The sequence below is a fragment of the Pteronotus mesoamericanus genome, unplaced genomic scaffold (genome assembly GCF_021234165.1).
Source record: "Pteronotus mesoamericanus isolate MK-2021 breed Mesoamerican mustached bat unplaced genomic scaffold, CSHL_Meso_final scaffold_137, whole genome shotgun sequence".
In the NCBI taxonomy this organism is placed as follows: Eukaryota; Metazoa; Chordata; class Mammalia; order Chiroptera; family Mormoopidae; genus Pteronotus; species Pteronotus mesoamericanus.
In genome coordinates, this window is record NW_026555306.1 from 3,127,243 (window position 1) to 3,152,128 (window position 24,886).

General features: G+C 56.3%; 3 protein-coding genes across 3 annotated transcripts; all 3 read right to left on the bottom strand.

Annotated features, from left to right (window-relative positions):
- Positions 1–238: 238 nt before the first annotated feature.
- On the bottom strand, positions 239–2,593 carry IRF2BP1 (interferon regulatory factor 2 binding protein 1). The gene has a single exon (XM_054588479.1). The coding sequence runs from the start codon at positions 2,397–2,399 to the stop codon at positions 630–632; it is 1,770 nt and encodes a 589-aa protein (XP_054444454.1). The 5' UTR covers positions 2,400–2,593; the 3' UTR covers positions 239–629.
- A 2,680-nt stretch (positions 2,594–5,273) lies between these two features.
- MYPOP (Myb related transcription factor, partner of profilin) lies at positions 5,274–13,877 on the bottom strand. The gene is made up of 3 exons (XM_054588480.1): positions 13,848–13,877; positions 12,407–12,963; positions 5,274–6,529 (listed from the first exon to the last, which is right to left on the bottom strand). The coding sequence occupies exons 1-3, from the start codon at positions 13,859–13,861 to the stop codon at positions 5,844–5,846; spliced, it is 1,257 nt and encodes a 418-aa protein (XP_054444455.1). The 5' UTR covers positions 13,862–13,877; the 3' UTR covers positions 5,274–5,843.
- A 10,384-nt stretch (positions 13,878–24,261) lies between these two features.
- NANOS2 (nanos C2HC-type zinc finger 2) lies at positions 24,262–24,678 on the bottom strand. Its single transcript, XM_054588481.1, has one exon. It carries the CDS (start codon positions 24,676–24,678, stop codon positions 24,262–24,264), a length of 417 nt encoding a protein of 138 aa, XP_054444456.1.
- Positions 24,679–24,886: the final 208 nt, after the last annotated feature.

The window sequence follows — 24,886 nt, forward strand, 5'->3', positions numbered from 1 at the left end:
TATGGCTGCCATGCAAAAGCCATCCCCTCTGAGGCTCAGTTCTGCCATCTGAAAAACGGGCTAATGGCTAGAACAGATGACCAGGGGCTGGCGGTTGTAGACAGCCGGCGGGCTCGCCTGAGTGAAGGGCGCCACCTGGAGGAGACAACGCAAGCTCCCCTCCCTGCAGGACCAGTTCGGTCCCAGAGGGGGCGCAGCATCTCACAAACCAAGGGACCAAGAAGAAAAAAAAACCCCATCTTTTGATTTATTGAAGGAGGGAAAGGGGGCAGGAGAGGGGAGCAATTAAAATGCTTTTGCTTCGTTTATAAAGAGAGAATTTTCAGGAGGCCCCTTCTCAAGGAGGAAGGAGGCGCTTCTCCCCCAACTACGAGCAGCAGCAAAGCCAAGCCAAGGAGGGGAGAGGAAATTGGAGGGGCCGAGGGACCCCAAACACGCCCTCGCACAGAAGCCACGAGCTTTCTCCCCCCACCCTCAATGCGTCTACCCCAGGGGACCCATCTGGGATGAGGGAGGGGGTATGTACACAGGTGGGGTGGCACTGGGCAGGGTGGGGGAGGGAATAATTTATCCGCAGCAGCGGTGGGTGACAAGGGGACAGGGGGCAGTAGACTGGTAGCAGTGGTGGTCTAGGGGTCTCGTTCTTTCTTAACCTTGATGTCTCCAGCAAGGATGGTGGCTATCTCGCCCTGCATGAAAGCCCAGGGGACAGAGGAGCCCACCAGCGGGCACTTGTCTCCACTGGGGCAGTACACCTCACCAGCAGGGCCCTGCGCCTTGATGAATTCTCGTGAGCAGGGAAAGCAGAACTTGTGTCCGGGCACCGAGGGGCACTGGACGAAGTGGGTGTCTTCCAGCCGCTCCCGGCACAGGGTACAGCACAGGGGGGCCCCAGGGGTCGCCCCGGTGCCACTACCACCCCCGCTAACAGCTTCTGCCCCCGCCGTGGGGCTGACTTCGGCTTCACCATTGCGGGCCACTAGGCGGTGCTGGGCTGCAGGCTGGGCTGTGGACGAGGCCGCAGGGCTGGCCCCACCAGCACGCCCAGGGCCCCCGCCCCCACCAGGGTCCTTGGGGGAGTGGCCCAGGGCTTCAGCCACATTCTTCAGGGCAGCAATGGGTGAGGGCACACCAGGGGTCTCGGCAGAGTATGGGCCACCGGGAGCTACCCAGTGTCGCTGCTGCTGCTGCTGCTGCTGCTGCTCCTCGGTGGTCATCTTCCCAGCTGCCTCACCCTCGGGCTCAGGGGATGCCTTGCGACGGCGTGCCGTGGGCGCCAGGTTCCGGGATGGAGCCCTCGGGGGTGGGCCACACAGAGCTGCTGGAGCTGGCTCTGGGTACTGCTGGGGCAGGGCCTCGGCAGGAGCTGGTTCGCGGAAGCTTCGGACACCATCGGTTAGCAGCTCTCCCAGCTGGCGCCATTCCCCTGAGCCGTGTCGCCGTTCATATTCGAGGTACTTGAAGCCTGATGAGGCCAGTGCCTTGCCCGGCTCCCGTAGAGCATCATGAAACATCTGGCGAGCCACGGCCAGGACTCCTGCGTACACGTTGCCAGAACCACAGGGATATTCGGTGAAGAGCTTCAGCTCAAACTCGTAGCCTGGAGGGCGGGCAGTAGCATCGAAGGCGAATACCCGCCCCACCAGCCCGTGATCCTTCTTGAAGCGAACATTGAAGGGGGCGCAGGCGGACAGCGCCAGCAGCTGTTCCCGCACTGCTTTGGGGCGCCCGTGCCACTCCTCTGCCCTGCCCCGCATGGCCTCATTCAGTTCTGCCAGGCAGTCTGCATTCCTCTGCTGCTTCTCTTTCTCGAAATCAGAGCCGAAGATTGGACGGGCAGGACTCAAGCCGGGTGCCAGCGTCAGACCTCGGCTTCCCAGGCCAGACACTGCAGCTGCCAGTAGCCCGGGGGGCACCAAGCCAGGCATGGAGCCAAGCAGGGCCCTTCTCGCCCCCTCCACCACGGCGTCCTCGCGGCTCAGCCCATTGGCCAGGCGGGACCCCAGGGTGTACTCCAGGGCAGGTGAGGGCAGGGGGAGGCGGCCGGATGATGTGGCCCTGTCATAGCGGTCCTGGCCCGAGACGCCGCTGCCAGTCCCTGAAGGCTGCGGCTGTGCCTGCGGGGGTGGTAGCTGGGGCCCCTGTGCACTAGCAGTAGCCAGGTCTTTGGTGGCCTGATGCTTGAGGGCCGGGGGTCCCGGCGAGCGGCCCTCGGGGAGCACGTGGCTGCGTTTGAGCTGGCGGGCGGCGTCGATGAGCAGCTCAATGCGATCCGCGCCCTCAAAGTTCACGCATCCGCGGCACACGGCCTCACTGAAGTCCCACACCATGGCCCACGGCATCTTGGGCAGGTCGCACAGGTAGCACCACTGGCGGCGGGACGCCTGCACCGACGCCATGGCCCCTGCGCGCGCGCCGCAAGGCCCCCGCGTTCCACCCGCCGCCGACGTTCGATCCGCGCCGTCGACGTTCGATTTGTGTCTCCGGGAAAGCGCGAGCCACAGTCGGGCCTCCGGCTCGGCCTCCCCGCGGATCCAGGCCCGGCCCCCCTTCCCCGCCCCCTGGGCCCTAAGCCTTTTTCCTTACTCCCGCCTCCTTGAAAAGGAAGGCAGAGGCACGTCGGCGCCCCCGCCTGGTCCAGGCTCCGAGCCGAGGCGCACAGCTCAGGGCAGGCAATGGGCCGCGGGCGCCGCCGCCTCGGGCTCCCGCCGCTCTCGCCGCTCCCGCCGCCGCCACTGCAACGGCCGCCGCCGCCTCCACCTCCTTCTGCCCCAGAGGCCGCTTCGCAGGGAAAGTTACATAACGAGATGGCAAAGCCTTCTGGGAAACGTAGTCCCGCCGGGGTCGGTTCTTAAAGGGGACCGCAGGCGGCTGGGGGTGGTGGGGGAACTTGCAGCTTCTCTGCCGCACAACCCTCACCACTCCTAGCGAAGGGCAGGGAGTTCAGCGCGCTCGGAGGAGTTCAGGCACAAGAATTGGGGGCAAGGATGTGATACGAATGGTCAGAGCTACCAAAATTCAGAAACTAGGGGGCGACATGATTCCGGGCTTCCAACTTCTGCTCCGACTTGCTGTGCAGCTTTAAGCGAAAGTCTTGCCCTCTCTGAAACTCAGTTCTCCGCCCAGGAAAGGTAAGCCAAAGACTAGTTAAGAAGGCAGGCGTTCCTGGGGCGGGGCGGAGGGGCCCTGATTGGATGGTGTCTGGGTAAGGGACGGGAGGTTGGCAGTTTGTGTGGTGAGGGGTTGTCCACTTGATACTTCGTCTTCCCTAGAATCCTGTGAATCAGCCTCTGACCCGGGCCGTCAACAACCCGATAAAAGAGAGGACTGAAGGCCTGTGCCTCAGTTGCCTCATCTGCTGGAGTTGTAAGCGCCCTTCAACTCTGCTCCAGCTCTGCTGGCGCGCTTTGGTCTCCAAAGGGTTACACTGTCAGTTTCTCCGCCCGCCCCCAACCTCACTACAATTCCCAAAATGCTCTGCTGGGCGGATACACTCACGCACTTCCGCTGTCTGGGAGGTCCGGTGTCGGGAGGCCTTCCCGATTCCCGCTGCCTGCCGTAGCCTCGGCCCTCTCCCCGCCGTCAGTTTTTGGGGTCTCTCCGTGTTTTCGGAGAAGGAGTTGAGGGGATCTTCACCCTCTGCTGCTCCCTAACTTGGGGGAAGGAGGCCAGATATGGCAAGAGCTGGCGGGTTGGGGGGTAGTTTTTGGGGAGAGCAAGCGCCAGACCACCTTTCTACAACCTTGAGTGCTTACTGTCTGATAGGCCCAACCAGGCAATAGGGACCCTCATGTTTTTTCTTCCTGGTCGGGAAGAAAGTGCGAGGCAGGCTGGCGTGGAGGGCTTGGGCAGGAAGACAGGTCTCTACGTTCTAACTCACATTAGCCTCTTCCTAAGCCTGGGTCTGTATTAAGAAAGCAAAAATATTTTTAATGTTTTGGCCAGAGTTGCATTCACACTTTTAAAACTAATCACGGACTGCCTACCCCTTTCCCTCATCTGGCTGCAACCCGTGCAGCTGTGCTTTTCTTGCCCCTACGTGTTTTAACTTCTTTTAAAACTGGCTCCTTTGAAAAAGACTAACTGCCTCATCCTAAGCATTGCTATGTGCGTAATCACGTGCTTTATGTACTGGCTGTGTTCCTACGCAAGTCAAAGGTGCATATAGAACCATTGAAAAGACCATCCATGTTATCACTAAAAATTGCCTTTGCATCATTTTCTAGTCAACTCTAGTGGGAGCCAGGAGTTCTGGCCAGAGGCCAGCTTCAGGTGCACTGGATCCGCACCCGACAAATTTAAGGCAAGCTCCTAAACTATTCAGGGAAAAAAAGAGGGACCCCTAGATTCTGCTTGTCACTGGGTACCTTCAGGTTAAGGTGCAAACATGCATACAGACGCTAAGCATGGCGCCTGGCCCAGGAATGAAGCACCATAAAGGAAGTTTTTAAGCTGCCCATTGTTTGAAAGATTCTGCCCCCCTTCAGCTTTGGGCAACGCCGAGGTCATAGTACTGACTGAGATCGGTTCAGCCTTGCCCTGACCAGGCTCAGCCTGGCGAGGGAGGCAGATGTTTGGTTTCAGTGTGCTCAAAGTATTACTTAACTGCGTTTTTTGGTAACTGCTTTGCAAGGGGGTGTCAGGAAAGGCTTTCCCAAGGAGGTAACATTTGAGCTGAGGCCTGAAAGGTTAAGTAGAATGTAGCTGTAGGAAGTACAGACCCCTAAATCAAAAAGATGCCCATTTTACAGATGAGGAAAACGGAGTCTCATGGATACTAGACCAGGGCAACACCCACGGTTGAGCCAGGCATGACTGAGTCCACGGTGGTGGTGGTGACCTACTTTGCTCCAGGCTCTGCAGCAGGTTGGGGAGTAAGAAAACTAGCTCCTGCCTTAATGAACTATGGAGGAAACATGCCTTAAATAAAGGCACTTCTCCACTTGGGGACACTAAGAAAAAGAACCATAGGACACAGAGAGGGAACCTAAGAGGCAGACCCATCCTAGCTTCAGGAGGGAATCTAGCACGTTTTCCTCGGGGGCAGGTGGAGTTTTGGTGGTACCCGAAGGATGAGTAAGTAGGAATGAGATTTAAACACTGACTTGATGGCTTAAAAAAAAAAAAAAGGCTCCAGCCTATACCTTTAAGGGGGTATCATCTGCCCATGGGGGGGCAGGGCAGGTGTAGATGCTGGAATCCCAGGCCTGTCTCAGCCAGAGCCTCGAGTAATTGTATTAAAAATAAGTTTATTGATTATCTTGTCACCACCGAGGAGAAAGGAGGGTGTTGAGCTCTGGAGGTCAGACTGCAATAGGAGGCAGAAGGCCCAACCTGTACCTCCCCAGCAAGAACTCGCCCCTCTCCCCAGGATACAGACTGCTGTACCCTCATTGTCACCCATATTCTGATTTGTCTCGCAACCCCCCTGCACCCTCCAAAGTCTGGATATGGGATGTGGGGAGGCCTCCACAGCTCAATTCTCTTCAAGTCTAGACCAGGAGTGGTTGGGGAAGGGGGTATGTGCAGACTCGCGAGGTTCCCTCTGCAGCCCACCAAGGGCAATAATAAATAACATAAAATTGATGGCTTAGAAGTCAAGATTAAGGGGAGCAGCCAGGCAGACAGCGCTGTACTGGAGAAAGGGCTGGAGGGCCCATCAATGAGGCCCCCCGCGAATCAGGCACTAACTAGTACAGGGAGTGGGGAGCTCGCGCCCCTGCAGCAGGGAGCCAGGGTGCAGCTGGCGTAGGGAAGGTGCATGGCCCTCCTCCGCTGAGCAAAGCTGGGAGAGGAGGTGCAGGCAGAAAGAGCGTAGACAAGCTTGAACCCAGTGGCAGATTTCACGGAGATTTCCATCGCCCCCGCCTCTTCCGTGTGGGAAAACCTTTCCTCCTCTTGTGTGGGGGGGAGTCATGGGAAGGAAGTGGGGCTGCGGGTGGCCGGGGGGCCCCTTCCTCACTTCTAGGAGCGATGATCACCCCCCTGGCTGCCACCATGGCCCGATCCACGACAGCAGCCACCACAGACACGGGCTCTGGGGTGATCTCCACCTTGGGGGTGGGTGGGGGCAGGACGGGCCTGGGGGGTGGGGGTGGGGGCAGAGGTGGGGGCAGTGGGTCAACTGGGGTTCCAGGCAGAAGGGGCAGCAGGGCGCTGAGGGCCTCACTCAGTTTGGTCAGTCCCTGTCGCAGGGTGCCAGCCAGCTCCCTGATGGCATTGGCAGTCTCCTGCTGCGCCCGCAGGAAGTCCAGGGAGGGGTCCGGGGCAGGGAGCACGGGCAGAGGCAGTGGAGCGGGGAGAGGACTCGGGGGCGAGGGTGCTGCTTGGCCCGGCTGCGGTGGCGGAGGTGGAGGGGCCGGGGGCGGTGGAGACAAAGCCAGGCGGGGCAGCTGGACGGTCTGCAGGGCTGGAGGGGGCGAGGACTCACGCTCCTTGGGCGGTGGGCAGCCCCCTTCCTGGGGGTTGCAGGCGGGCCGGGCCCAGGGCTCCGGGCTGCTGGAGCCCCCCTTGCTGTGGGCTGGTGTATCTGCGGAGAGAGAGATGTAGGTAAGGCGTGCGTGACCCGCAATGCTGCCTGGATTCCCCCTTTCCACCTCCCACCCACCTTGGTTCCGGAGCCATCTTTTAAAAACTGAAGTTAGATCATATTTTGCAACAGAAGCCTTTGTAGGCAGGGGAGGGAATCAATATATTTAACAAGAACCTGGTGGCCTATGGCAGCCTTAGGGGAAACAGGGTCCTGGAGGTCCCCAGCTGAGCCAGGCAGAGCCAACATTCCAGAAGGTTCTGAACCATCTGGATACTCTGCCCCACCCATACCTCTCAGGCCTCCTTGCTGGATGCTGGGGAGGTCGAGAAGGCCGGGGAGAGAGGAGCGGTGGCTGGAGCAGCAGAGGGGACTTCTGGAGGCTGGAGTAGGGGCTGTCTCCTGCCAGGGTGACAGGGTTTCAACCTCAGCTCTGGTCTGTACCAGTCCAACCCCAGGCTCGCTGGGCTTCCTTCCTCTCCTCTCACCCGGGATCCCACTCATGCTCATGAACCTGAGCACCGAGCGCATGCAGAGGCGCCCAGACTCCCAGACCCGGCCTGAACCTCTCCCTCCAGCACTGTACTTGGCACACCCCCTTGACCATCTAACGCCGACCCCCGCTCACTTGCCCAGAGCCGAGCCCGGGGTCTTCCCCAAACCTGCCCCTCTCCCAGCCACCCCCATCTCTGCCGAGGGCAGCTCCATCCTTCCAACTGCTCCTGCCAAAAACTTTCATTCCTTTTCTTTCCCAAGATCCTCTCCGTGTACAAACACCATTGGCTCTGCCTCCAAACGGGTCTAACATCCAGCCTCTTCTGTCCACATCCGCGGCCCCGCCCTGGTCCAGCCATCATCTCCCACCGGGACTACGGCAGCTGCCTCCTCGACTGGGCTCCCTGCTTCCACTCCTGCCCCTTACAGTTTGTTCTCCACAAGAGCCTCAAGGGTCCAATTAAAAGACATGTCAGTTATGCTGCAGGAAAGAAGCCAGTTACAGAGGACTACATATCACGTGATCCATTATACGAAATGTCCAAAATAGGCAAGTCTACAGAGACGGAAAGCAGATTAGTGGTTGCCTAGGGCTGGGTGGAGATGGGGGGTGAGGTGAGGGTGTGACGGCCATGAGGGGCAGCGTTTCTTTTCCCAGTGATGAAAATGACTTGAAATTGACTGTGGTGATGGTTGCAGACATACTAAAAGCCACTGAACTGTAGGCTTGAAATGGGCGGGTTATATGGTATGGGAATTCTACCTTCATGAAGGTATTAAAAATTCAAGTCAGATGTTGTCTTCTCTCCTCAGCCTTCCTCTGGCTCTCATCAGAAAAATCCAAATCCTCAAAGACCCGCAACGTTCTGCATGATCTGCTTCCATTGCCCCTCTGACCTCATCTCCCTCCCCTCTCTATGCCTTTTCTTTCTTTTTAAAGATTTTATTCATTTATTTGTAGAGAGAGGGGAAGGAAGGGAGAAAGAGAGGCAGAGAAACATGGGTATGTGAGAGAAACATAGATTGGTTGCCTCTTGCACACCTCCAACCAGGGACGTGGCCAGCAACCCAAGCATGTGCCCTGACTGGGAATTGAACCCACAACGTTTTGGTTCACAGGCTGATGCTCAATCTACTGAGCCACACCAGGCAGGGCCCCTCTCTAATCCTTTATCTTCACTTGGCTCCACCATCTTGGTCTTCTTATTGGTCCTCAAACACACTTGGGTGCTCTTGCCTCAGGGCCTTTGCACTGGCTATTCCCTTGGCCTGGAAAGGTCTTTGCTGATACCTGCCTGGTTCCCTCCCTCACCTCCTCAGGCCTCTGCTCAAAGGTGGCCTCCTGGGGAGGATGTTCCTTGAGCCTCTGTCTTAAGTAGCTCCCATCCCTGTCCTTTTCTCTCCTAATTCTACCTGATTTTTTAAAAAGTATTTATTTTTTTAGAGATAGGGGAAGGGAGGGAGAAAGAGAGGGAAACACCGATCGGCTACCTCTCCTACGCACTCCGACCAGGACTGAATCTGCAACCCAGGCACGCGCCCTGACTGAAATCCAGTTGGTGACCTTTCCTTTTGTGGGACAATGCCCAGCCCGCTGAGCCACACTGGTCAGGGCCCTGCCTGATTTTTAAAAAAACCCTCACCCCAGGATATGTTTTTATTGATTTTTTTTAGAGAGAGAGGGAGAGAGGCATCAGTGTGAGAGAAACATAGATTGGTTGCCTCCGTATGTACCCCAGCCGGGAATCAAATCTGCAACCTAGGTATGTGCCCTGACCAGGAATCGAACCTGCAACCTTTTGGTGTAGGGGATGATGCTCCAACCAACCAAGCCACCCGGCCAGGGCCCTGCCTGATTTATCGCACTGATCTCAACCTGGCATGGGATCACTGTGTGTTGTCTGTCCCCTCCTGATGTCAGCTCCATCAGGCAGGACTTTGTTTTGTTCACTGCTCCTTACCCAGCGCTTTGAACAATGTCCAGCACAAAATTTGTTTAGTAAAGAACTGTGTTCCCCAGGGAGTCTGCACTGACTGGGCCTTCAGGCCCCAGATCCTTGCGGCAACCCTCCCAAAGCTGCCTAGCACCCACGGGGGACACTCCAGCGTCTCTCCAGATGGACAAGGCCTCAGCTCTGGCCCCTTTCCACCCTTCTTCCTCGCCTCAGGGCCAGTGCACAGGCCGCCCCTCCCCTGCAGCACCCCCACTCCCTGCAGCACCCCTTGGCCAGCTCCAGTGCTCCTTCCCCGGAGAGCCTGCTCCCTGCTCCTCTCTTTCAGCGACGGCCAGCGCCCCACAGCCCTGAATGCTGCGGGTCCAGGCTCTCTGGGCCGTCCAGGCCGGAAAGGTAGGGGAGGCCGGGAGACTGCCGGTGACCACAGCTGACAGTTGTCGGACGCTTCCCTGGCCAGGCCCTGAGCAACGCGCCTAAGCCGTCCTGTGTTATTTCACAGAGTGCTCTCAGCCACCCTCTGGGGTAGGTCGCTGTCATTATCACCCCATCTTACAGAGGGTAACTGAGGCACAGAGCTGGTGAATGGTGGTCTTAAGAGGGGTTTGAACCCAGGTAGGCTCCAGAGCCCACACTTTTAACCACTCCCTGGGCAGAGTCTCACTCCCAAGGGGCATGGGAACTGTAGTCACTTGGAAACATGGCTTTTTGTCCACTGAATAAAAGGAACAGAAAGGGGCCCATTCTCCATGCCCACAGGGCTCCCAGAAGGGCCATCACCCATTAAAATCATGTTTATTTGTATATGTTCAGCCTCCATTTCCCTACCTGTAAATGGACGTGTGTGAGTGCCTGGGCCAAGGGACCCAGTGACAGATCATCTTCCTGATCTTCCCGAGGGCGGTTACTGAGAGGCAGTCACTGACTCACCTCAGGCACCCGCCTTAGTGCCTGACACAGTAAATCCTCAATGTTGTTATTGTTATTGCTCTTTCAAACAGTAGGTCAGAGAGGACTGGTCCCTCCAGTGTCAACACACACACCTCAGGCTGCCCCAGGCTGTTCGGTCCTTCAGTCAGATCCTTCCTCTTTTGTGAGTTTTTCCACAGTGGGTATTCTGTGTGAGAGTCCAATCCAGGATGCTTTAAGCACATTCCCTACCTCAGGGCCTTTGCACCTGCTGTTTGCGCAAACAGCCACCCACTTGGCTCAGTCTCTCTATTCAGGCCTCTGTTCAAATCTCACCTCAGAGCAGCTGTCCTTACTACACTCTATGTACAGCAGCCTTCCCTCCACCACTCACTATCCTAATGCTTTTTTTTCCCTTCTTAGTTCTCATCACTTCCTGTGCATGATCTGTTGCGGGTTACTTGTTTGTGGTCTGTCTCCCATAATTAGAAAGTCAGCTTCATAGAAGGAAGATTGTCCTTGTGCACCGTACTGCCAGCCCTACAAGAGTGCCTGCCTCAGAACAGGTGCTCGATCGCTACCTGAGGAATGAATGAAAGAACGAAGGGTTTGGGAAGATGAGTTGGCCGTGTCCGCTCCAGTTCGACGGGGCCATTTCACAGACACACTGGGGGGGTTGATGAACACTGAGCAAGGGTACAAGTGGTTGTGTCTCTCTCCTGCTTAGACACTTTCATGACCTCCAGGTGCCCTCAAGATAAAGTCCAAAGTCTGACCTCCACTTATAAGCCGTGTGTGACCTCATTCTGGCATACTCATTAACTTCCAGTCAATATTAATTGTTGTTATTGCCTGGCACTCTAGCCCAGCAGTTAAGTGAATGGACTGTTGGGGAACAGGAGTTGGATACAACCTGTACTCCAGTTTCTTTCTTTGCATTTCTTTCTTTCTCTCTTCCTTCCTTCCCTCCTTCTTATTTTGAGAGAGGAAAAAACAATGATTTGTTGTTCCATTTATGTATGCATTTATTGGTTGATTCTCATACGTGCCCTGACTGGGGATTGAACCAGCAACCTTGGCTTATCAGGATGACACTCTAACCAACTGAGCACCTCAGCAGGGCTGTATTCCAGTTTCGACTCTACTAGTTACTTGCTGTGTGACCTGGGGTGGGTGAATGAACCTCTCTGAATCACATGATCCTGAACTGCTTTGTTTGATCACGTCCCTCCCTTTTTCAAAACCCTTCCTAGTGGCTCCCCACGGCACTTAAAATATAACATTCAAACTCCTCCCCTCCATCTCCAGGCCCTGCATGTCTGGTCTTTGCTGACCTCTCAGGCCTCATCTCCAAACATTTCCTTTCTTCAAGCTTTCCACACTCCCTCTACCCCTCTCTTTAGCCCGGAAACTTCCGTCTCCTCAACTGGTCAAGCTTCCTTGCTTCCAAGCCACTGCACATGCTAGACTTTCTATGAGGAACAGTTTCCCAGCTCTTCGTCCTTACTCTGTGTCTCAGCTCTGATCTCTCCTCCTCCAGAAAGCCCCCCGTGACCTCCCAGGCTGGGTCAGCCGCCTGCTCTGAGTCAGCGCTGTCCATGTATGCATCTGTCCTTCCCACTGGACTGTGAGCCCCAGGAGAGCAGGGCTGCGGACGTCTCGATCACAGATAGAAACACTGAGGTCTGATTCACACTAAGGACAAGAGTCCAGGTGACTGTGTCTCTCTTTCTGGCTGAAGACACTTTCATGACTCCCCAGTGCCCTAAAGACAAAGTCCAAAGTCTGACCTTCAAGGTGTCCCCAACGTTGCCCAGCATGGGGCAGGTGCCTGGGGAATAGTTGCAGAAGACACGATAATCCAGAGTCAAGGCTAAGTGGGAAGTCTTGTACTCAGCTCTCCACACCTCTCTACTCAGGGCATGATCTTAGGAAAGCCACCACACCTCTGTGAGACTTTGATTTGTAAAATGGTGAAATAGTTCCTACCTCACAGCACTGCCCATTGTATCAAGATCTAATAGTGAGTGTTCAGAGGGCCGTGTCCTAAGCAATTTATGCATGTTAATTCATTTCATCTTCACAGCAACCTTTGGGCGGGGACTACTTTTTACCCCCATTTTACAGATGCAGAAACTGATCCGCAGTAACTCACCCAAAATGACACAGCTGAGTGGCAAAGTTGTGGCCGGAGGCCAGTCTGCCTCCAGAGCACCGTCCCACAAGGCGGTTGATGAAATGCTGCCAGAGCCCGAGCCCTCAGGTGTGGACTGTGGGGCTGGGCCTCCTGGGTCTGGATTCTGTTCCTGACTCTGCTAGGCACTAGCTGTGAGACCCCAGGCAAATCATTTCACCGTTCTGAGCCTCCGTTTTCCCCGGTTTAAAGTTGGGATAATAGCATCCACCTCACAGGATTGTAGCGAGAATCTGATGAGCCTTGTGAAGAGCTTGGACCAGTGCCAGGCACACAGCAGGCTCTGTGGCTGTTTGCTCTTGCTAAGTTGACGGTGATGGAACTCACCTGCCCGTCGGTCTTCCTTGCGGTCCTCGGACAGCACGTAGCGTTGGGCGCAGGCGCTCGGGGCCGGTGGCTGTGAGGAGGCGGCCGCGGGGGGCTGCTCGGCCCCTGCACCAGCTCCTGGCCCCGCCACGCCGGGCCCGAGGATGGCAAAAATGGTCTCCTCCTCAGCTGAGAAGGCGTCCTCGGCGGCAGCCCCAGCACCCTGCGTGGAGTGCGGCACGCGGGCCAGCTTCTCCTTGGTGCGGCGCTTGAAGTCATTCCAGCGCTTCTGCACCTCCTGGCCAGTGCGCTTCCAGCTGGTGATGCCGTTGATCTTGGCCGCGATGCCGTCCCACACACGCCGCCTCTCGGCCACGCTCACCCGACGGCTCTGCGCGCCATAGAGCTGCGGGTAGTGGGCGCGCACCTCCCGGATCAGGATCTGGTTCTCTTCGAAGGAGAAGCGCGGCTTGCGCAGCCGGGTGGTCTCTTCCGCTTCGCCCGCCGCCGCCGCCGCCGAGGCCATGGCGCCCCCCGACGCCGCCGCCCGGCTGCCTGGCGCATGGGGGGCGCCGGCGCTGCGGGCACAGGGCACACTGTGCTGGAGGGGGCTCCGCGTCCTGCGCCGCCAGCCCCACCCCAGCCGCTGCGACACCAGCTCCTAAGTCCCCGTGTGGATGGGGGGCGACGGGGCCGTAGGGGACAGTCAGGGTGCCTAATAATAACCGACAGCGTTGAGAGCTCCTCTCGTGCCTGTGCGGCGCAAAGTGTCAAGCCGAGGAGTTGATGGAAATTCGGGGAGGGTCTAGAGGGGTGGAGGGGAAAGGAGGAAAAGCGGAAGAGGGGGTGTCTGCAGGAATTAGAGGAGAATGGGGGCACAGGAGAAAAGGAAGGTGAATGGGGGTGTCTCGCAGGTCGAAGCAGCATGGGAGTGAAGGGGTAAGAGATGCAAAAGGGGAGATGCAGCAAGAAGGGGGAGACGTGGAGCAGACGAGCGCTCCGGGGGTTCCGGGCCAACGGGACATGCACTGCCGTTATGAGACAGGGTCCTCAGAGGGGATGCACAGGAATAATAGTGAGTTGGGGACCCCCAGGGCAGTGGAGGATCTGGGACGATGAAATATTAGGAATTAGGGTCTGCAGGGATTGCAGGGGCTCTGGGGGTTGCCAGAAATTCAGGGGAGCTCTGGAGTAACAGGGGTCTGGGATTAGGAGAGGACACGAGGCCATGGGGGACTCCTGGAAGAGTGAGGGTCGCGGAGGGTGGGACCGAGTCGGGCCGCGGGTCACTCACCGGCGCCGCCGCAGCCCCCGCCTGCCCGTCGGTCAAGGCTCGGGCTTCTGCGGCCTCTTCCCTCTCCCCCGCCTCTCTCGGTCCCCCCACCTCTGGACCCCGCCTCCCGCGGCCGGGAGAGCCATGGCGCAGGCGCACCTAGGGCCAGTCGGTCCCCAACGCCCTTACCGCCTGGGTTTCATGCCTTCCACCGGCCTCCGCCAGCGGGCCGCAGCCTCCAGATGCCATAGCGGCGCACGCGCAAAGCCCTGTCTCACGCATGCGCGCCCCTCGCCTCTAGCCGTGGTACCCAAGACTACTTCCCTGCGCAGGCGTAGCAATCCTTGGAGGAGGCTGGAGAAGTGATGGAGACAGCCCTGGGACCAAGGGGCGTCCCCGCCTTTCCGGCATTCTCTCGGCCCACCCAGCGCGATTACTCTGCATGTGTCTTTTTCTGTTGGATGAAGGAGAGGGAGGCGGCGCTGAGGGATGCGCTTCGCTTCCTGATAACTGCGTGGCGGGAAGGGGGGGCGGGGGTCGCGGGTTGCCGTAAGAAAAGCGAGCTGCCTCCCCCTTCCTTATACCCGCCCCTGCGCGGGACTGCTTGGGATTTGCTAACCACCTATTACCTGTAGGGGCGGAGCACCCTGGAGATATTCTGCCCCAGGCAGGAGCGGTTACTATGGCAACGCACAAATCTTCCAACCTTGCTTGGGGGGGGGGGGGGGAGCTGTCCGCAGCTTTACGAGGAGGGAGATCTGAGTGAGAGTCTCTTGGGTAGGGAGGGTGATCCTGGCGAGGGCATGACTTTAAGCCACTGCGTGGTGGCAGGAATGAATCTAGAACACGGACTGGGTGAGCTGGAAGGCAGGATGACAGTTAAGTCGGGCTGAGAAATTTGTAGTTTAAAAGAATTTTTTTTTTTAATTAGTAGTTTAGTACCCTACAAGAATCCTCAAGGTCATGAAGACGGTGCTTCATGTATTCGACAAACATTTATTGAGCACCTACACAGTTCCAGGTGCAGTGAATACGAAAGACAAAAACCTATGCTTTCATGGCGCTCACTTTTTAATACCTGAGAGGATCAGACAATTAGCAAAATAATTAAGACACAGAAGTGAGAAGATGATAAGTATGATGAAGAAAATAGAAGGAAGAGGGTTTGGGGACTATAGGGTCTGTGTGTGTAGTTTTAAAATAAAGAGGCTATGGGAGGCCTCCCAAGAAGGTGACATTTGAGTAGAGAGGTGAAGCAGGTGAGGAGGCAAGTGCAACCCGGGGCAGGGCTTTGCCTGTTTTCCCAGAATGTCTAGGAAGCCAGTGGGGACGGAGGGAGCCGGGGCAGCAGGGAGTGGAGCCAGGTGATGCAGGCTCTTTGCGTCCCCATGGAGACTGCGGCCTTGACCTGAGGTGAGAGCCATGGGTGGGCCCTGCACTGGCGAAGGACTTGACTTGACTCTGGTTTTAATAAGATTCCTCTGGGAATTTAGGGAACCAGGGTGGGAGCTGGGTGCCCAGCGAGGAGACCACTACAGTGGTTTTGGGGATGGCGGCTCCAACCAGGGTGGTAGCCGGGAAGGTGGGGTGCAGTGGAACTGGGTACAGGAAGTGAGAGAAGGACAGAAGTCAAGGGTGACTCCAGTGTCTTTGGCCTGAGTAACGGGAAGGATGGAGCTGCCAGAAGCAAAGATGGGCAAGGTGGACAGAGGATCGGGAGGTCAAGTTCACCTAAACTTGAGATGCCCATTAGTCACCCACATTCAGATGGCAGGTAGGGTAGTTGGGTGTTTGAGTCTGGACTTTAGGGGAGAGGTTCAGTCCTGAGGTAGACATGTAGGGGCTGTCAGTGTGTAAGGGACACGTTAAGTCCCTAAGGCTGGAAGAGGTTAACAAGGGAGCAAGTGTATATAGAAAGGAAGTCCAGCCCTGGCTGGTGTGGCTCGGTGGATTGAGTGCCAGCCTGCGAACCAAAGGGTTGCTGGTTTGATTCCCAGTCAGGGCACATGCCTGGGTTGCGGGCCAGGCCCCCAGTAGGGGGCACGCAACAAGCAACCACACATCGATGGTTCTCTCCCTCTCTTTCTCCCTCACTTTCTCTCTCTCTGAAAATAAATAAATAAAATCCTTAAAAGAAAAATGAAAAGAAGTCCATGGGCCGAGACTGGGGCACTCTACACAGAAGACTGGGGTGAGCAAAGGAGGGTGGGGAGGAGCTATCTGTGAAGCTCCCGGAGAACTGGAGAACCGGCGCTGTCTGATGCAGTGGAGGCCAGGCAAAGGGTGTGAATTAGGGAGGAGGGAAGGGTCGGTGATGCCAGACACTGCCAAGAGGCCAAGTCTGAGGAAGACAGAGAGCTGACCACTGGAGCTAGCAAAATAGAAGTCCCCAGTTATCTTGAAAAGAGCCATTTTGGTGGATTGGTGGGGGCCGTAGCTTGACGGGGTGGGTTCCGGGAAGGGTTTAGAAAGAACCAGTGCAGGTGATGCTTTGTAGCACAACATGGGGTGGTATCTGATGGGGGCATGGGATCCCGATGTTACCGGCTGGGGTCCGGGCCCCGAGCGGATCTGCCCGGGCCGGCTGGTGGTGTGTGGGTTCTTGACTTCATATAAGAAAGATTTCACAACATGAGCCCAGGTATTTTGGAGATTATGTTTATTAAAGCTGGGGACAGTGAAATAAGGGAAGGGCTTAAGGTAGAGGAAGCAGCGGGAAAGAGAAAGAAAGAGGTACTTTGAAGACAGGTTCAGAGGTTTGGCCCGGGATGCGCTACCACTGCCCACTGCTCCCCTGGTTGCAAGTCTCGTGGGGACCCTTGGAGCTTGGGAGAAAGACAGTGGGGATTCAAGGCATGGGTGAGCTCTAGTGAGAGCGCACTCTGGGTCCTTTTTCTTGAGACTTTTTACCTTTGGCCACGGGAATCCTAGGGGAGGTCTCCGGGGAAGGTCTTAACAAATACCTCAGCTTTCCAAATGTGTCCTTAACGTGTTGATTCATCAAAATGTGCATATGGCTGGGGGTGGAGGGTGTCAGGGGTTATTTTCTGCTTAGTTTTGTTTTTAAAGAACGTTATTGAAGAAGGACCAGGACAGAGACCCATCTGTCTTGGAATGGCCTGGAATGTGCAAACCATTTGCTCCTAAGTGTCCTTGGTTAAGGAAGATACACCCTTGTCATTCGTTAGTTGGCTGTAAATTGCTCACATTGTTTGGCCTTGTTGATTTATTTTGTCTCAGTTTCCCTTATTCCACTCGTCAAGGGACTTCCCTAGCGGGTCAGCATCCTGCCACATTGAGAAGTTCATTTCAGACGGTAGGTGTGACAGTCTGCTGTGTGCCAATGAGAATGACCTCGAAGAGGGGAGATGGATGTTGCAGAGGAGAAGGGGGAGAATTGCTGGAGCCCCGTCCGTGAGTAGGCATGGTGGGCGGGGTCCAGGGCCCAGGTAGAGGCTGGTCTAAGGGGCCGCAGTGAACAGGAGGAGGGGGCACGTGGGCATGGAGGCTGGCAAGGGGCAAGGTGGGGTGTCAGAAACACATGAACATTCTCTCCTGGTTCCTTCTGCTGTCTCAGTAGAGAAGGATGCATGGTCAGGGTGAGAGGGAGGTGATGAGGTTGGAGAGAAGGGAGAAAGCATGAAATAGTGAGTGAGGGGCCAGGGAGAGGTAGACACATAGAACGAATCACTTGAAGTTACTGGATATTAAATTGAAATGAGATGGGTCGCTGTGGCTGCATGTTTTTCTCTGGCCACATTGTTTTGAGCAGGAGCAGACACAGACTGGGTGGCAAGCTGCCTTTCACCAGGGCTGGGTTTAGAGGAGGTCCCAGAATGTGACCCATGAGGGGACAGGGTCCAACCGTCAGGGGCAGCCCATGCAGGGCCTTATGGACAATGTTAAGGATCTTGAACGCTCTCCTACAGGCAGTGGGTTCTGAGCCAGGAGGCAAGGGTCTGATGTGTGCTTTAGAAAGATCCCCCTGGCCATTGTGTGGAGGGTGGGTGGGTGGGAGGGGCAAGACTGTTGGCCAGAGTCAAGTGAGAAGTCTCGAGTAGGGGCAGGGAAGGGGTGGGGGGGATCCTGGACCAGGGCAGGGATGGTGGGAAAGGTAGAAATTGCCCTGGCCAGGTGGCTCAGTTGGTTGGAGCATCGTCCCATATACCAAACAGTTGCAGGTTCCATTCCCAGTCAGGACCCATAGCTAGGTTGCAAGTTCGATCCCCAGTCGGGGCACATATGGGAGGCAACCAATCGATGTTTTTCTCTCATGTCAATATTTCTCTCTCTCTCTTCCTCTCTCTCTGAAATCAATAAATGTATCCTTGAGTGAAGATTTAAAAAAAAAACAACCAGGAAATGATCAGGATACATTATAAGTAGTAAGGTAAGTAATGCTTGGAGGAACTTTTGTTTCAGTTGTTTATTTCAGAAGTTTTTTAAAACACATCTCAGGAGAGTGGAAATTGCTCAAGTCTGGAGCCAGGATGTCTGGTTTCAGATTTTCCCAGTTACTTGTTACGTAACCCCCTCCCACAGGTTACTTAGCCTCCTCGGGCCTTGGAGTTCCTCTCTGTAACCTGGGGATTAACCCTAGGATCTATCTCATTGGGCTGCTATGAGCATTAACTGGGTCACTATGTGTAAAGTATTTGAACAGTTCCTGGCATGTAACAATTGCTTTGTTATTATTGCGAAGATTACTCTTTTGTGAACTTTGGTTTCCGAGGGGTGTGCGTGCGCATACATGGTGTCTCAGATCACAGCATAACATTTCTCATGGCGGGTGCAACAAAAATGAAAGGAACTGGATCAAGGAGGGGAAATCTCAGCTCTGTTCTTTAAACCTTTCAAACCACTGAATCAGGCCCACCCAGATTACCTGGGATATATATCTCCCCTACTTAATGCCAACCAACTACAGTATATTAACTTTAAAAAAAACCTCTCACCTGAGGGTATGTTAATTGACTTTAGAGAGAGAGGAAGGGAGAGAGAAACATCGACTGGTTGACTCCCGTATGTGCCCCAACAGGGGACCTGGATCACAACCTAGGTATGTGCCCTGGTTGGGAATCAAATCTGAAACTTTTTGGCGTACGGGATGACGCTCCAACCATCTGAGCCACCCAGCCAGGGCAACCGAGTATTGACTTTAATTGCATCTACCGAATACCTGCGTGGCAACACTGGGATTAGTAGCTGACTAACTGGGGACCGTAGTCTTGCCAAGCTCACATATCCAACTGACCATGGCAACCAGAGACATATTCAGTAATTAAACCATGTAGCATGTTTACTGGTGGTCAGGTGTGAGGTTGGAAAAAAGGTAGAGCAGGTAGGAGGGGTCAGGACTGTGAGGACAGGAAGGCCTCAGAGAGAAGGTGACATTTAACCAAAGAGCAGCTGGAGGTGAGGGAGCAAAAGCGGGAAACTGGGGCAAGAGCGATTGATCCGAGTAGGGGGCAGGGTGTGTGCAAAGACCCTGAGGCAGGTCTGTCTGGAAGCGTCCCTGGCACAGTGAGAAGAGAGTTGGCGAAGAGGTCAGAGAGGCCACGGTGAGGACTTTGGCTTTTACTCTGAGTGAGACAGGGACCGCAGGAGGGCTGTGTGTTGAGGAGGGGCACGAGCTGACCTGTGTTTTAACAGGATCACTTTGCTGCGGTTGGAATCAAGAGCAGAAACAGAGAGCCCAGAGGAGGTGACGGCACAGCCCTGGTGAGAGCAGGTGGTGCGGAGCGGGCCGTGGTGGCCCCGAGTGGGGTGAGGAGGGTCTGGGCGCAGTCCGGGCGTAGAGCTGACAGTGTTTCCTATGAGTGTGTGATTTCCCCTTTGGACGTGATGAGACGTCACAGCGGGTGTTTCTTAGGCAGTTGTGTATGATGAGAGAGGAGCCTGGGAGAAAGGTGTGCATTTGGCAGAATGACTGCAGGAGAAGGGAGGGAAGGAGGGTGGAGAAGAAAGAAAAGGTAAAGGAAGGAAGGAAGGAGACAAAAGGGACAGATTGAAAGACATATAAAGGGAGAAACAGAAAGCGGAACCTCAAAGTGATCTCTCAAGGTGCTCAATGCAGATTAAAAACAGAGACTTCAGTTAATAGAGCTACCTTTTCCCCTCAATTGTATAAAATTCTCCACAATGGCCCAGGTTCTGCTCAGCCTTGGAAATCAGCTTTAACTTATAGTTACAACACGTCAGGACCCTCGAGCCCTGACAGGTGCGGAAATTCAGGGTGACCACAGCGGGAAGGCGAGGTTTGAGAACACGGGGCACAGTGGGAGCTCTTTGGGGTTCTAGGACGATCCTTAACGGATGTCATTTTTCTTTCCTGGTTCTAAGTGGGTGTAGAACTGCCCCTCCCACTCCTTATCCCCAAGTGGTGTTGCGGGGGAGGGTGGGTCACTCTTGAGCATTTGCTTCTCTGCATACCGTCCAGGCTCTGTCCTCCTCTGCCCTGTTCTAGAACGCACAGAGTGGGCTCACGAGGCCCCAGAGCGGAAGTCTGTGGTTGCCCCCCAGCCCATTCTGCCCCCAGTCACCGGCTCTGAGTCCGCGAGGCTGCCTGGGCTCTCCATCCCGCGGCTCCCTAGTCTCTGGTTCACGGGAGGGACCCGCAGGGGGTGGGGGAGGTGCTGGAGTCGGGGCAGCCCTCCTGCGGCCCGCCCCCACACACTCACACCTCACCTCTGCCCCTGGCCGCCTGGCCCCAGCCTCCCCACTTAGCTGCCGGCCTGACTCAGGCCCAGAGTGTCCCTCAGCCCACACTCCCGTGGAGCCGCCAACATCCCGGATGCCCAGTGTAATCATTCTGAGGGCTGCCGTAACAATACCACAGACTGGGGGGCTTCCAACAACGGAAATGTTGCCCTGGCAGGGTGGCTCAGTTGGTTGGAGCGTCGTCCCCTTATGCCAGAAGGTTGTGGGTTCGATCCCTGGTAGGGGCTCGTAGGAAGGCAACTGATCAATGTTTCTCTCTCTCTCCCCCCACCTTTCTCTCTAAAATCAATAAACATGTCCTTAGGTGAGGACTTAAAAGAAACAAACCAGAAATGCATTCTCTCACAGTTCTGGAGGCAGAACTCTGAGGTCAAGCTGTAGGCGGTGCTGCACACCCTCAGAAGGCCTTCGGGGAGGGCCCTTCCTGCCTCTCCCAGCGCCCGGCAGCCGCAGGCCTTCCTCGGTTCGTGGCTGCATCACTCCAATCTCTGCCTTAACTAGTCATATCCAGCGAACGACATCTCCAAATGAGGCCACATTCTGAAGCACTGAGGGAAGGCACTTCCCCATGTCTCCTTGGGGAGGACAGCATTCAGCCCACAGCGCCCACAGAGCACTTCACACTCACCATACCCTAACTGACCCCATGTCCCCAGCTGGGACCTGGGCCAGACACCTGGGTGTCTCCCTTCCTCTGGCTGTCCAGGAGGCTGCGGCCCCATGAGAGCCTGGGCTGAGACGGGGGCTGGGTGCAGCTCACAGGAAGGTCGCGGGCAGGGTTGGGCCGTCAGCAGAGGTGTAGGGAACAGTGGAGGTACGAGATGGAGGAGGTCAAGGTCAGGGTGCATGAGGCCCTCAGCCCCTGCCCGCTACTCAGCCTCTTAACTGTCTGTCAAATAGATGGCTTAATTTATTTAAAAAAACCCCAAAACCCTGTGGCCATGAATTGTTAGCCTCCAGCCCTCTCCTCTCATCCCTGGACCGGGGTGTCCTGCAGCCTCTCGGGCGCTTCACCTTGTGTCCTCAGGCACCTCGTATCCCGTGCACTGCAGACTGACCCCGGCCCCTCCCACTCCCGCTTCTCCAGGCCTCAGGCACGCCCTCCGCCCGTCCTAATTCCAATTCCTGCCAGTAGCGAGAGGACTGGTTGCTTTCCCCACTAGCCGCCCACACTGTGCCACACTTTGGTCCCTCTATTAAACGAGCAGCTCCCTGTCCTCCCATTTGAGAGGCTGTCAGCTTGCTGCCTGAGGCAGGGCCCAGCCCCCTGCTTCCTCCAGGGCACCCCTGTGCAGGGCTCAACGCCTCGGCTGCACACCGAAGTTGCGGCATTGGGGCGTCCCTTTTTTCTATTGTGTGGCTTAACTTGGCAGTCTCTGTCATGGGCAGAGCTGTGTTTTTGGAAAAGGACCCGTGAGCAGAGGCCCTAGCTGGGCCTTTGGTTCTCTGTGTGACTAGGACAAGTGCAAGGGGAGTCCAGGGTGGGTGCCCGAGTCTGAGAGTGCGCAGTATAAAGGTCAAAAGCTCCCCAGGGTCTGCGCTGCTCCTCTGCCCGCCCCGCTGGCTTCTGCTCCTGCCTCTCGCTCAGCTGGCTTCCTGGTTGTTCTGCAAACACACGAGATTCAGTCCCACCTCAGGGCCTTTGAACGTGCTGTCCTCGCTGCCTGGAATGCCCTTCCCCCAGATATTCTCTGCTTTTCTCATTTCATTGGGACCCTGCTCGAATGTCACCTCCACAGAGAGCCCTCCCCGGACCGCCATGTGTATGACAGTTCTCTTTCACTCTCCACCCCTTTACCTGCCTTCTTTTCCTTCCTAACACTTAGCACTGCCCCTGGCGTTAGGTGTTTACTTATTTATTTTATTCATTGTTGTTATTTTAAAACACATTTGGTTTATTTTATTTTTAGACAGGGGAAGGGAGGGAGAAAGAGAGGGAGAGAAACATCAGTGTGTGGTTGCCTCTTGCACGCCCCGCACCAGGGATCTGGCCCACAACCCAGGCATGTGCCCCGCCTGGGAATTGAACCGGCGAACTTTTGGTTCGTAGGCCGGCGCTTAATCCACTGAGCCATCCCAGCCAGGGCTTATTATTATTATTATTATTATTAATTTTTTTTTAGGGAGAGGGGAAGGGAGGGAGAAAGGGAGAGAAACATCAATGTGAGAGAGAAACATCAATCGGTTGCTTCCCATAGGCCCCGCAATGGGGGCTGAACCCGCATCCCAGGCATGTGCCCATGTGCCCTGACCATGAGTGGAACCAGCGACCTTTCCATTTGTGGGACGTCACCCGACTGAGCCACACGGGCCAGGACCGTTGGGTCTTTGTTGACTCTTGGTGCTCGCCCTTCCCCACTAGAATGTCAGCTCGCTGAGGGCAGGGGCGGTGCCTGTTTTGCTACTGCTGGACCTAAGTCTACATGGTGCCTGTCGCAAATGAGTATTTGTCAAACAATGGAATAAAAGAAGCCCTGATAGTGTGTGCAACGTTTTGTGCACTTACGTGTTTCCCTGGGGCGGGGGCCATACTTTTCATCGCCTCCCCTGCAGGATCCGGCACCCAAAGTTTAAGAATGACCACAGTTGGCACCACAGGTGTGCGGTCTGGCAGGGCAGGAGGCGGCCCCTAGAAGGAGCCAGAAGAACGGAGAAGAGCAATCTTGGCTTTGGGTGGAAGCCGGGACTGAAGGACCACTCCATAGGTGACCAGTGTCTGAGGCTGTGTCAGGGGCACATCCCGAGAGGAACCCAGGATCCCTCCTCCGCCGCCTCCCACTTCCCGCGTGTTGGGGTGAATGCGAGTCCGCTCCGCCCCAGCAGGGGCTGGGGAGCGTTGGGCCAGGCGAGGAGACACACACAGACGGACGTAGCGATTTCAAAGACAACCAGAAAAGCTCTTTATTTACCAGAGAGACGTGGGTCCCAGCCGTGAGCCAAAAACAACTTAAAATCTCACTGGGGCTCTTTTTCGCCCCTTAAAAAATAAAAGCGAGGCAGTTGCCATTCCCATCCGGGAACCAAAACCCCTTTCCGGTCGGAGTTTTGTTGACTTAACCGTTGGAGGATGAAAAAAAAAAAGGAGGCAAAAAACGACCTTTAAGCAACCTATCGTGCTTTCGTGGGGTGGGTGGGAGGTGGCGGAGAGACGCCCTCTTGCTGCGGGAAAGGACCCACCGGTGATTTGCGGCTGGGGGCCCGGGCGCAGTAAAACGAATGAACGACGAGCACAACCAGGGGCAGTTGGAGGGTGTGAACTCACACAAAGGCTCTCCGCCCCCAGATAAGCCTGCGGAGACGCGGGGTCCTGCAGTGTGTCCCCTCCCTCCCCCAGCGCCTGACCGATGGGCTGCAGAGGGCAGGGAGGAAACATCCGTGTGGTTCGCGATGAAACCGTGGTCTGCAGGTGGCTGAAGAAGGTGGACAAGACTGGTCTCAATCACAGCCTCATCTTGAGGTTCTTGGGCTGGAGGCCAGACCAGCCTTGCTCACTCTTGGGCTCCTGTGGGCTCCAGGGTCCAAGAATTCCACAAGGAAGGAGCCCAGGGGTAGTGAAGTCGCCGGGCTGGTGTCACCGGCAGGCCCCCGAAGGACTAAAGGTCCATGAACGGTGGCCCAGGGGCCGCAGAGCTGTGTGGTCCAAGGAGGAGGGGTCCTGCGGCACCAGGAACCCGCAGGTGCTTGCAGAACCCTGAAGGCCGAGAGGTCCCGGGGCTGGGCTGGCCCGGCTCTCCAGCAGCCACCGTTGTTTCAGGGTCCATCAGGGCTGGAGTTCTGGGGGCCAGAAGTTCCAAAGGGCTGGGTGAGTCGGGGGAGGGTCCAGGAACTTAGTAGGGACTGAACCAGGATGGGTAGGGGTGCAGTGGGGGGCACCTCACGGCCCTCAGCGCTTGACCTTGCGGCCAGCCGAATTTCGCCCGCTGCGGCGGTAGAGGGACTGATGGCCACCATTGAGCGGGCAGTACTTGAGCGTGTGGGCCTGGCCACCGGTGGCCCCGCACAGGGGACACACATAGTGCCGCAGGATCGGACACACCACCACCCCCTCTGGCGTCTTCAGCTGGTGTGAGGAGTAGACGTGGCGAGACTCTCCATTGTGCTTGCAGAAGTTGCACAAGGTGGCCGGGCCTCCGCTGGCCCCCAAGCCTCCCAGTCCTGGATCCTGCCCCAGCCGGGGCTCGGGTCTTGACTCCCCAGTACCTTGGTCCTCTGGCCCTTGCCCCCGGCTCTGGATCAGTGCCAACACCACCTGGCTCAGGTTGAAGTAGTCCTTCCACATGTCAAAGGGTGGCAGCTGCATGGCACCCAGGCGGGGGGGTGCGGGCTGGAGAGAGGCCGGGGCTGGGGGCCAGCGGCAGGAGCAGCGGGTGGTTTTCTGGAGCAGAAACTGCACCCCCTTTTATACTCCCCAAAGACCCTTCTAAGCAAAGGTGGAGCTTAGGATTTAAAGGGCCCACTCCCTGCCCACGACTCCTATCTGACTTGAATAGCCCACTGAGATCGGGAAG